We start from the raw sequence: 13,292 nt of genomic DNA, 5'->3' as shown, positions 1-13,292 counted from the left end.
GGCAGATTTTTGTAGGAACAGAAATAGGCACATTCCTGGCACAAATGCTCCTCCTGCCAAATTTCAAGTTCCTGCTCCAAAGCATGGGGGTGATAGAGCTTCTCACTGAAAAGTTCACCAGAATTACTTGGGGGAAACAGTGTGTTTCACTAGTCTATGCATGAACCATTTAGGCTGAAATTTCACTGTAATTTCCTTTAGAAGCTAGAGAGGAGGGTGCTGTGGGCCAAAAGGAAGCATATCCTTGGGAGTTCTCCATGCAGCTCCAAGAATGTTCACCGAATTTCTTCCCCACCTGCTATAGTGGAGTCCCTTGGAGCTGGAAGGATGGAAGCAATCAGAGGGTGATGGAGTATCATGGAAAAGAGGATTTAGTTGGGGTGGGGGAGTGCAGAGGGTAGGGTTCATCCAGGTGTTAATTTGTTGACTAATTACCCTGCTCCGTGTTCTCTTAAGCACATCTGAGGAGTGTGGAAATCGCTGTGGATACTGTCAGCAGGCAGTCATTATGCATTGTGGGGCGTCTGCATTCATGCATTTAAATCAGGGGTTAGTCAGCACTGCCCCGGTGTAGCATTTTATGTTTTTGCACAAGAATTCCCAATGCACCAAACCATTTTTTTAAGTTGACGTGTGGTTGAAGCTCTAATGCTATAACAGTGTATTTCTCGTTCACTGTGTCTTTGTAAATCTGAGGGGTGGGTTGTTTGGGACCAGCCCGAGCTGGCCCTCAGCTGTTCTGAGTCTCCCCTCAGCTGCTCTGAGTCTGGTGTGCAGCAGTGATAGGAGTGGCAGATATTGCTGAAAAATGGAAACAATTTGGAATATTTTGCTTAATATTTCATCCATTTTTGAACCAAAACTAAGAATTTTTCCAATTAACTCCAATGAGCGGCTTGGCAAGTGACAGAATCAGTGTCACAGAGTTTAAGGCCAGAGGAGATCATTAACTCATCTAGTCTGCACTCCTTCACATCACAGGCCATTACATTTCACCCAGATATCACTGTGTTGAGCCCAATGATTCTGAGTTATCAAAGGGCTCGTGGAAGGATGGGCAGGGACAGTGTGGAACTTCACTGGGAGAAGACTCACTGCACGACTGTAGCTGCTTTGCCAGTGCTTGTGTTAAAAAGTGCATGTAGTTACACCCAGCTACTACTAGTAAGACTCCCTCTAGCTGTAGGTAGGGGGTAATGAGGTGACTCTCAGGCCCCGAGAAACATCAGAGTGGAACAGAGAGAAAAATAAATCCTCTCCTCCTCTCCATCATCTCTCACTGTGTAAAGCACTTTACACAGAGGACACCTGTAAATACACAGAGGAGGCCAAATGTTACTTACCGCAGACTCTGCAGTTTGCAGTTCAGCTGTTTCAGTCCCTCGCACAGCAGCTGCACTCCGGCATCTCCTGGATTATTAGCACCCAGGTCCAGCTTTGTCAGGCTCTGGCTGGTGCTGATAACAGCAGCGAGATCCCTGAAGCCAGCAGCTGTGAGACCACAACTCCCCAAGCTGCAGGAGAGAGAAACACAGAGAAGGGGGATCACAGTGTGAAGGGGGCTGGTCACAGCTGTTCAGACAGGCAGCCCCGCCCACCAGCCCCTCTCCCAGACCAATCCACCTGAAGAATGAAGTAGAAGCCCTGCTCCACCGCCTGTCCCAATTCCCCACCTATTCCAATGAGGTACCAGTGTGGGGTAGAATTTCCTGCCTAATCCCCAACCCTTACACGTCACTCTTGACCAATCAGCACTGTGAATGGCCCAGACACCCCAATCCTTAAACCTCTGCCACTGACGTAAGACTTCCTCACACAGCACCGCCCCTCAGCCTTTCCACTGACCAACCAGAATTTAAGGGGCAGCTGTCTGGGCACCCTAAGTCCCACCTACCTACCTCTCAGCCAATCAGATTGGACTTGGCACTGATCAGCCCTGGAATGGTGTGACCCAATCATAGGAGGCCCCTCCCCATACACCTAGGCCAGGCTCAGAGCAGCAGGAGCTGGAAGATCCTGTCCCTCCGCATCCTTGGTGCTAGCTCCTCTGCTCCCCTGCAGGACACAGTCGTCTCCTGTCTCTGCCCCCAGCTCTGAGCCTCAGGCCTGGGATAGGGAGGCAACTGCGAGGCGCAGCACTAGCAGCATCACACCCACCTTCCACTGAGACCAGGGATCAAATGCTGTGGGGATTGGATGACAAAGAGGAGAACAGCCCCACAACCAGAGGGACCAGGGCCTGTTCCAGAAACATTGGTGGGGTTATTACAACAGATTTTTTTTTTACTGTATTCTGCATCCCCCCCTGCAGACTCGGCTTCTCGGGAACTTCCAGCCAGTGGAGTGTGGAACTATGGCAGCAGCCTGGCCATGACCATGTGCATCTCAATGACCAGCCTCCAGCATGGCTGTCACATACTGCCACTCCTCCCTCCCTCCAGGGCTCACAGGGAACCCTCTGCACCCATGACAGCTGCCAAATCTTGCACACATGTAGAAACATACTACCCACCAGAACTGTCACCAGCTCGGCCTCCTCCATCACTACAGTTTCCTTGAAAATATGATGTGACACAGTAGGGACTATCTGCATGGGGGATGGGAGAGTAGGGGATGACTTTAGGTGAGGGACAGGACCTGAGCCTGTAACCTGAGCCAGGAAGCGGGATGGAAGGAGTCAACACCTTTGCCTAGGAAGCTGGACGAAGGAAGACAGTCTGCTGGAGAGGTTTTTAGTTTCAGTTTTGGGCTGGCTGGGAAGAGGCAGGGAACCCCAAGTCTGGGGTCTAAGATCCTTGCCCCGAGAGGGACCTGACTGAGAGGTCCTGGTTGTACCTACAAGCCCTGCTTGGGACTGTGTTCCTGTTGTCTAATAAACCTTCTGTTTTACTGGCTGGCTGAGAGTCACGATGAATCATGGGAAATGGGGGTTGCAGGGCCCGGACTCCCCCACACTCCGCGACATATGGTCACTCCACTGAATGGGGAGGAGAGTCCCAATGTTCCAGAGAGAAAAAGAGCCCTGAATTTGTATGAGGGAGAGAATCCCCCACTTCCTGGGGTGGGGCCAGGTTCAGTCAGGATTGGTAGAGGCCCAGAGATATTTTGGAGGCAGGAAGAGAGGCACCCCAATGCAATGAGAGACTCTACGTTTGAGTTGAACCGTGAAAGAAAACGGCTCATGGATATATGTGGGAAACTGTGGAGATAAGCCCTAGCCAGGGGAAGTGGGGAGATAGTCTTCTTGATGAAGCAACAGAGAAGAGCTCCACAAGACTTAAAGGTAAGAAAGGAGGGAAAACAAGTGAGAAGTTAAGGAGAAAAAGACACCAAAGTGGGGAGAAGACACATGAAGGAAAAGAAAGACCCCAACTGGGATTAAAACAAGGAGAGACACCCCCCAAATGAGGAGTGGTGTTGGGGGGAAGCTTTGGGAAGGAGGCAGCTGTGCCAACTGTAGTAGAGGTTATTCTTTGCCCTGGGTACTGATTAGAGTCCATTCTGGAGGCAGATTTTCTCCTTGGGAATTTGGTGTTGAGCTCAGATCTCTGGAAGAGAAGCCTCTGCTGTGTGACCCCCTCATTCCAAAACAGGTGAATAAATGTAAATATGACAAGTTTCACTTAGAGTTTACCCAGACTCCCTGTCACCGATTTCTCCTCTGATCTGCAAGGTGCAGGACATCTGCCACCACTTGGCTGAGGGTAACGCTGGTGTCAGAACAAGACACTGGTGCTAGAAGAAAGAGCAACAATACACACAGACAGTCCCTGCCCTGAGGATCCTACAATTTAAATAGACTAGAAAGACAAAAGGTAGGGAAAGGAAATATTATTGTTGTCATTTTTCAAATGGAGAATTGAGACCCATAAGAGATTAAATGACTTGCCCAAGATTACACAGAGAGACTAAGTTTTGATTTAATTACATGACCATCCTTTCTCTTGCATAGAGCTGAGCTTAGTCCCTCGTGTTTCTCAGTTTCAGAAGTGCCCCCATATTTTTTAACCAACATGACCTCTTTTTTTCCCCTCATAGGCTCTTAAGCAAGAGCCACCTACCAATCAGGTATTGAACATTAGGGCCTGAGCTATTGATGAGGCTTCTCACCATGATACCATATTATGATTTGCTAAAGTGTGTTGGAAGAATTCAAAAAGATCTAACTACTGACCAGACCAGACCCAAACAAACATTTGAAGAGCTGTTGGAAGGGAAAACAAAAATTCAAAATGGGTTCCCTAGAAGTGAGGGAACTCTAGTGTGTGTGAGTGTGGGGGCGGGGAAGAGTTGGACTGACTCAGATGTTTTTGAAATGTCAGGTGCCATTTCCAGTATTTTAGAAATTTGTCATACATTTCAAGGGCAAAATTACATTCATTGTTTTCATCTGGATTTCTGTACTAGGATGGCTTGCTAGTGTGTCATATTATGATGTACTGTTAAGAGATGGGGATACATCAAAACCATGTGACCCCAATAATTTAGATTAGATTATTTCCCAGCAGATGCATACACAGTCCAAGAGCAAGCACCAACTCAGTCGGAGACAGGAATGGATGCAAAAGCATTGGCAGCTCCATGATTAAGTTTACATGTAGATTTACACTTGAAGCAGGACTGAAAACTGTTTATTTTTACTAGATTACCAGCCCAGACCCATTTGGGGCTCTAAGGGGTAACCCATCAGTAATAAAAAATTCATTGCTACCATGGTATCAAGTATCAGAGGGGTAGCCGCGTTTGTTGCTTTTTACAGATCCAGACTAAGAGTCCTGTGGCACCTTATAGACTAACAGATGTATTGGAGCATAAGCTTTCGTGGGTGAATACCCACTGCGTCTGATGAAGTGGATATTCACCCATGAAAGCTTATGCTCCAATACATCTGTTAGTCTATAAGGTGCCACAGGACTCTTTATTGCTACCATGTTAGGCACATATCATGCAGTCATCACCAAGGTGGACATAGATGTGGAAAGTGGTGTGATTTTTCTCTAATGATTAAACATTATTGGTTATCCAATCTGAAAATAATTAGAAAAATCACAAAAATGGCCACAGCTCATAAAAACATTTAATTTTCATCATAAGTGGCAGAAATCTTCTAAATATGACTGATAATGCAACTACGTAGTCAAAATAGCACTGTTTTTTGATAGTTTGGGAAATACTTAGACCCAGGTGATAGATTGCATGTATTTTCCTATACTTTTTTCCTTTGGTTGAAGCAAAAGTCTGTAATAATAGAACAATGTAAGCTTGTAGACTGGACTGATTTGAGAACAGTTTTTATGTCTGCAATTTTTATGAAGATATGCAGATAAGAAGACTCCTACCCCCTAGTTATAAAATGTTTTTGTTATTACCACTTCAGCTCTGTGGCCATCAGGGATAACATGACCCGCTCCTTCTCAGAATTCTGCCAATTCACAAAAGAGGAATCCTAGAAACACTAGAGGAAATCTAAGCCTCCACTTATGACTCTGATCCTTAATTCTTGGAGGCTGATGAAGGACAGTCCCAACACCAAATATGAGCCCCAGGAGAATACAGGATGGGTTGCGGAGGATTGCAAGGACGAACAGGAATCGAGAGGACTTGCAGCCAGTGGGAGCAGGGGATAGACCAGAGAATCATACTGTCACCAGGAAAAGGCAGGTCTACGTGATTGGGGACTCCTTACTGAGAAGAATAGACAGGCCTGTAACTAGAGCTGATCCGGAGAACAGAAGGGTGTGCTGTCTGCTGGGTGCTAAGATACGGGATGTGGACCTGAGGCTGAAAAGGATCTTAATGGGAGCAGGAAAGAATCCGTTGATTATCCTTCATGTGGGAACGAATGATACGGCTAGGTTCTCGCTGGAACGTATCAAGGGAGACTATGCCAGACTGGGGAAGACGCTTAAGGAAATCGAGGCTCAGGTGATCTTCAGTGGGATTCTGCCTGTTCCTAGAGAAGGGCAACAAAGGTGTGACAAGATTATGGTGATCAACAGATGGCTCAGGCAGTGGTGCTATAAGGAGGGCTTTGGGATGTACGGCCACTGGGAAGCATTCATGGACAGAGGACTGTTCTCTCGGGATGGACTTCACCTGATTAAGGAGGGAAATAGACTTCTAGGATGGAGGCTCGCCCAACTGATTAAGAGAGCTTTAAACTAGGAATTTGGGGGAGATGGTTGGGAGATGTCCAGGTAATCTCCATGCCGGAATTTAACACCGAGAGGGAAGAAAACAAAGTAAGAGAGGATACAGCCATGAGCAGAAGAATGGACATAAGGAGGAAGGGTAGTGTAGATACCAATCTAATAGGTGATACTGGTGGTAGAATGTCTGTGCCTAACCAGATAAAGAATGTCAGTGAAGCCAAACGGCAAAAATTAAGCTGTCTGTACACTAATGCGAGGCGCCTAGGAAACAAAATGGAGGGACTAGAGCTACTGGTGCAGGAAGTGAAACCGGATATTATAGGGATAACAGAAACATGGTGGAATAGTAGTCATGACTGGAGTACAGGTATTGAAGGCTATGTGCTGTTTAGGAAAGACAGAAATAAAGGCAAAGGTGGTGGAGTAGCATTGTATGTCAATGATGAGGTTAACTGTAAAGAAATAAGAAGGGATGGAATGGATAAGACAGAGTCTGTCTGGGCAAAAATCACATTGGGAAAGAAAGCTACTAGAGCCTCCCCTGAGATAGTGCTTGGGGTGTGCTACAGACCGCCGGGATCTGATTTGGAGATGGATAGAGACCTCTTTAATGTTTTTAATGAAGTAAACACTAATGGGACTTGTGTGATCATGGGAGACTTTAACTTCCCAGATATAGACTGGAGGACAAGTGCTAGTAGTAGTAATAGGGCTCAGATTTTTCTGGATGTGATAGCTGATGGATTTCTTCATCAAGTAGTTGAAGAGCCAACAAGGGGGGATGCCATTTTAGATTTGGTTTTGGTGAGTAGTGAGGCCCTCATAGAAGAAATGGTTGTAGGGGACAACCTTGGTTTGAGTGATCATGAGTTAATTCAGTTCAAACTAGATGGAAGGATAAACAAAAATACATCTGGGACTAGGATTTTTGATTTCAAAAGGGCTAACTTTAAAGAATTAAGGAAATTAGTTAGGCAAGTGGATTGGACTGAAGAACTTGTGGATCTAAAGGTAGAGAATGCCTGGAATTACTTCAAGTCAAAGTTGCAGAAACTATCAAAAGCCTGTATCCCAAGAAAGGGGAAAAAAATCATAGGCAGGAGTTGTAGACCAAGCTGGATGAGCAAGCATCTCAGAGAGGTGATTAAGAAAAAGCAGAAAGCCTACAGGGAGTGGAAGATGGGTGGGATTAGCAAGGAAAGCTACCTTATTGAGGTCAGAACATGTAGGGATGAAGTGAGAAAGGCTAAAAGCCATGTAGAGTTGGACCTTGCAAAGGGAATTAAAACCAATAGTAAAAGGTTCTATAGCCATATAAATAAGAAGCAAACAAAGAAAGAAGAAGTGGGACCGCTAAACACTGAGGATGGAGTGGAGGTTAAAGATAATCTAGGCATGGCCCAATATCTAAATAAATACTTTGCCTCAGTCTTTAATAAGGCTAATGAGGAGCTTAGGGATAATGGAAGGATGACAATTGGGAATGAGGATATGAAGGTAGATATTACCACATCCGAGGTAGAAGCCAAACTCGAACAGTTTAATGGGACTAAATCGGAGGGCCCAGATAATCTTCATCCAAGAATATTAAAGGAACTGGCACATGAAATTGCAAGCCCATTAGCAAGAATTTTTAATGAATCGGTAAACTCAGGGGTTGTACCGTACGACTGGAGAATTGCTAACATAGTTCCTATTTTTAAGAAAGGAAAAAAAAGTGATCCGAGTAACTATAGGCCTGTTAGTTTGACATCTGTAGTATGTAAGGTCTTGGAAAAATTTTTGAAAGAGAGGGTAGTTAAGGACATTGAGGTCAATGGTAATTGGGACAAAATGCAACATGGTTTCACAAAAGGTAGATCGTGCCAAACCAACCTGATCTCCTTCTTTGAGAAAGTAACAGATTTTTTAGACAAAGGAAATGCAGTGGATCTAATTTACCTCGATTTCAGTAAGGCATTTGACACGGTTCCACATGGGGAATTATTAGTTAAATTAGAAAAGATGGGGATAAATATGAAAATTGAAAGGTGGATAAGGAACTGGTTAAAGGGGAGACTACAACGGGTCATACTGAAAGGTGAACTGTCAGGCTGGAAGGAGGTTACTAGTGGAGTTCCTCAGGGATCGGTTTTGGGGCCAATTTTATTTAACCTTTTTATTACTGACCTTGGCACAAAAAGTGGGAATGTGCTAATAAAGTTTGCGGATGACACAAAGCTGGGAGGTATTGCTAACATAGAGAAGGACCGGGATATCATACAGGAAGATCTGGATGTCCTTGTAAACTGGAGTAATAGTAATAGAATGAAATTTAATAGTGAAAAGTGCAAGGTCATGCATTTAGGGATTAATAACAAGAATTTTAGTTATAAATTGGGAACGCATCAGTTGGAAGTAACAGAGGAGGAGAAGGACCTCGGAGTATTGGTTGATCACAGGATAACTATGAGCTGCCAATGTGATATGGCCATAAAAAAAGCTAATGCGGTTTTAGGATGCATCAGGCGAGGTATTTCCAGCAAAGATAAGGAGGTGTTAGTACCGTTATATAAAGCACTGGTGAGACCTCATCTGGAATACTGTGTGCAGTTCTCGTCTCCCATGTTTAAGAAGGATGAATTCAAACTGGAACAGGTTCAGAGACGGGCTACTAGGATGATCCGAGGAATGGAAAACCTGTCTTATGAAAGGAGACTGAAAGAGCTTGGCTTGTTTAGCCTAACCAAAAGAAGGTTGAGGGGGGATATGATTGCTCTTTATAAATATATCAGAGGGATTAATATTAGGGAGGGAGAGGAATTATTTAAGCTTAGTACCAATGTGGACACAGGAACAAATGGATATAAACTGGACACTAGGAAGTTTAGACTTGAAATTAGACGAAGGTTTCTAACCATTAGAGGAGTGAAGTTCTGGAACAGCCTTCCCAGGGGAGTAGTGGGGGCAAAAGACATATCTGGCTTTAAGACTAAGCTTGATAAATTTATGGAGGGGATGGTATGATGGGATAGCCTAATTTTGGCAATTAATTTGGCAATTGATCTTTGATTATCAGCAGGTAAGTATGCCCAGTGGTCTGTGATGGGATGTTAGATGGGTTGGGATCTGAGTTACTATAGAGAATTATTTCCTGGGTGCTGGCTGGTGAGTTTTTAAGGTCAGGCTTGACAAAGCCCTGGCTGGGATGATTTAGTTGGGTTTGGTCCTGCTTTGAGCAGGGGGTTGGACTAGATGACCTCCTGAGGTCCCTTCCAACCATGAGATTCTATGATTCTATGAATAGGGGACCTCTACATTTTGCATAACACCAGTAGGAAGCCAGTGCAGACAATACAGCACAAATGTGTCAATGTTCCACTTTATAACTAGGCATCTACAGTATAACTTAGCTGAAGTTTCTGAATTGTCTTTTATGATCCCAAACATAGCACACTGCAGTAATTCAATCTCAAGGGGATAAAGACCTCCAGAATTGTGGCTAGCTCTGCATCTGAAAGGAAAGGTTGGAAACTTCTTGACATGTGCAGAGGGGGAAAAATAAAACCCCACATTCTTGACTACTGCCAGATACAGGGATCATCTTTGACACTGACAAATTAATACAGGGCCACAGGCAAAATAATATAAAGCTATTGGCAAATTAATTCAGGGCCACTGATAAAGCTTCTTAGTGGTATTTAAAATCAGAACTAGGGTAAAAGGCAATGTAGGATGTTGTCACAGTCACAGTAAAATTACCCATGGGGTCCCCTGGGTAAGCACCAGCACTGTATATTGCTAATGCTTTGAGATGCACTGGCAAGGATTTCAGGAAGGGTTGAAGGTGTGAGTGTGGAGTGAAAGATTCCTTTGCAGGTTGCAAAAGGCCGAAGAGAATGGGTTAACTTGACGCTCCGTCTAGGTTGGAAGATAAGACGCTGACTCCAGCCCAAAGCCACGGCACACAACCAACTCTCGGCTGCCTGCCAAGAAAGATGGGGGCTTAAATTCCAACCCTGTCCAGCCGTGAGAACAGAGCAGTAAACTGAACAAAACTGCAGGAGACTGCAAAAAAGCTAGTGAAACAGTGAAGGCCAGCAAGGGGGAAAACAAGTTTTGCATTCCTGAAGCTGGTGTAGTTTTGGAAAAGCTGAGGAAGCCACAGAAAGCCGGTTTGGACTGGTACAAAAAGCATGGGGGCACAAAGGTCCCTGGACAAAACGCCCCCCCAAAAAACCTAGAGCTTAAAGCCCTCCCAAAAGCTGAAGCAAGGCAAAAATCAACAGCGGACTCTGGAAGGCCTGTGCACAGGACAAAACTCTCATCCACCCTTCCCCCTCTTCTTACGTTACACCCGGGCTTGGCCAGCCCTGGGTTGCATGTGTGTAAGTATAAGAGTGGGTTAGGGCACGGGCACTAATGCTTCTTTCCTTCCTTTGAGTGATGTGGGATGCACCCCGCACTCACTACTGTTATTTTATTAATAAAGCTTTAAAATTTAGTCAGTTGATATGCTCCGTCATCTCCTCCCCTAACAATCCTGTGGCCTCAGCCTCACCTAACACCTCAGGCAAATTGGTAAGATAAATATGTCAGAATGTGCTATTCTTATCCACTGGCAGATGGAAAGATATTCCCAGGACGGCAAGCTGCACTGACAAATTGTTCTGCTCCATCTCTTCTCACATTTTTAACTTCCCCTTCTTTGATTTAGAAACAATAAAGCACACTGGGAGCTGGATCTCATACTCTTAAGATTTCCTAGAGGCGGGAAATATTGCAATATATCAAAGAAGTTAAAATTAAGCTAATGAAGAGGGCTAAGGGGAAGCAGTCACTTTGGTTCAGAGGCCCATAGTGTTATCTTGTTTTTTAGCTCTGTTTTCACAGCTCATGAAACTCTCTAGCTGTGTTTCAAACATGAAAAACAAATCCACTGCCAGCAGCCTTGCTTTCATTATGAATAACTTGCCACAACAAACCAGTCTCCGTCAGGCAGTCTGCCCTGGGGCTGGGGCTAGAGCTCTCCCCCCAGCCCTCTCCCCACCAGCAGCACAGAGCTCCAGGGGAAGGGATGCTTCTCTCCCCACTGGTAGCATGGAGCTCCGGGGGAAGGGGCCCTTCTCTCTCTGCCAGTAGCATGGAGCTCCAAAGGAGGTGATGCAAATAGCTCCCTGGCAGAATTTCCTATCTAGGTTGCACTGAACATGCTCACAGGAACTGAGCCAACTCAGTAACATTGCTGCTGGTTTTGCCATTACACTGAGATCACGTAGCTCTGGGGCCAGGCTCATGGCAGCCCTGCACACCCCAAATTGCTCCCCTCCCCAGTTCCCGGGCACCTCCTACCTCTCTCCTCTCCAGGTCCTTGCTGTGTTGCCCTTTGGAGCTGCTGCACAGCCATTTATAGTTTGTGGCCGCGCAGTTTAAAACAAATTTAGGTCACTGTCTGCTATTGATAGAATGACCAGGTGTCTGGTTTTCGACTGTACACCCGGTCAAAAAGGGATACTGGCGGCTCCAGTCAACACTGCTGACTGGGCCATTGACTGCCTGGTTGGCGGCGTCACTCAGTGGGGCTGGCAGGCTCCCTGCTAGCCTCCGCAACGCGCAGCTCCTGGGAATCAGCCGGCATGATCTCACTCTGGCTCCTATATGTAGGGGCTGCCAGGGAGCTCCGCACGTATGGGAACCCTGGCCAATAGGAGCGGTGGGGGCGGTGCCTGAGGATGGCGCAGTGTATTGGCCCCTAGGCAAATTCATAAAGTAGCCCCATACTGACACTTACAGTTGTGGGTTATGCATGGCGTTTCTGGCATTTCATATTGTATGGTATCTCTTCCAGTGGCTGGCCTGCAGGGGGTCATGGTATCAGAGAGACTGAGGGAATGGGAAATTGAAACAAAGCATTCTTATGGTACTGGTGCAGCCCGTCACCAGCTCCAGAGGAAAACAGCACTGCTATGTTAGGCCTCTCATCACATTTTGGATTGTATATAACATGGTCTGGCCTCATTCCTTCCAATGCCCGTGATGTTACAAAATATTTAGTACCATTATTGTCTTATGTTAGAGGCACCTGGGATTTTCCCCGATCAGTCCTCTAGAATTACTTTGTCATGCTGTTGTCAGGTTGGGCATTTTTTGTTTCTTGTTTGAGTCTGTCAAACTTTGTTTTTGAAATGGGTAGAATTGGAGCCAAACTCTCTTTCAGCGCCCTCATTTCACTATTTATAGATGCCCTTGCAAGTACAGCTGCTTTAAGAAGCTCCTTTCTAGGCCTTTATGTCACATTAATGAGAACTTTTGCAAAGTCATAATAATTTTCTGCCATATAGGCTGTAGTAACTCAGACCACTTCCCATCTAGTGTCTCATGTCTAGCAGTTGAGGATTTTGGCTACAGGCAGTCCCCAATGGACCACATGCCACTGTAGGCACTCCCATCATACCTCCCCCAACATACACTTATCCAGCTCAGTTTTGAAGTCAATTAGCGTTTTTGCTCCCCCTGCTCCCCTTCAAAGGCTATTCCAGAACTTCACTCCTCATATAGTTGGAAACCTCCTAATTTCAAGCATAAACTTGTTGATGGCCAGTTTATATCTATTTCTTCCTGGGTTAACATTGGCACTTAACGTAAATAACTCCTTTTCCTCCCTGGCATTTATCCCTCTGATGTATTCATAGAGAGCAATCATATCTCCCCTCAGACTTCTTTTGGTTAGGCCTCAGAAACCAAGCTCCCTGAGTCTCCTTTCATAAGGTAGGTTTTCCATTCCAAGAATCATCTAAGTACCCATTCTCTGCATCTGTTCCAGTTTGAATTCATCTTTTTTAACATGGGAGATGAGAATTGTACACAGTATTCCATATGAGGTCTCACCAGTGCCTTGTATAACGGTACTAACACGTCCCTGTCTCTACTGGAAATACCTCGCTTAATGCACCCTAGGACTGCATTAGTCTTTTTCACGGTTACACCACATTGACAGTTCACAGTCATCCTGTGATCAACCAATACATCGAGGTCTTTCTCCTGCTTTGTTACTTCCAACTGATAAGTCCCCATTTTATAGCAAAAATTATTGTTCTTAGTCCCTAAATGACTGATCTTGCATTTTGCACTATTAAATTTCATTCTGTTTCTATTATTCCA

The 13,292-nt window shown here is 45.3% G+C and overlaps 1 protein-coding gene across 1 annotated transcript in view; it reads right to left on the bottom strand.

Moving 5' to 3' along the window:
* LOC123368732 (NACHT, LRR and PYD domains-containing protein 3-like) overlaps window positions 1-13,292 on the bottom strand; it is a 111,125-nt gene that overhangs the window by 41,230 nt on the left and 56,603 nt on the right. The window contains exon 8 of the mRNA XM_045013792.1: window positions 1,344-1,514. Coding sequence (XP_044869727.1) covers window positions 1,344-1,514 — 171 coding nt within the window. The remainder of the gene's footprint in view (window positions 1-1,343; window positions 1,515-13,292) is intronic.

The sequence above is a fragment of the Mauremys mutica genome, chromosome 4, assembly GCF_020497125.1.
Source record: "Mauremys mutica isolate MM-2020 ecotype Southern chromosome 4, ASM2049712v1, whole genome shotgun sequence".
Lineage (NCBI taxonomy): Eukaryota > Metazoa > Chordata > Testudines > Geoemydidae > Mauremys > Mauremys mutica.
Note: the sequence above shows the minus strand (reverse complement) of the source record. Positions and strands in the feature narration are given on the sequence as shown.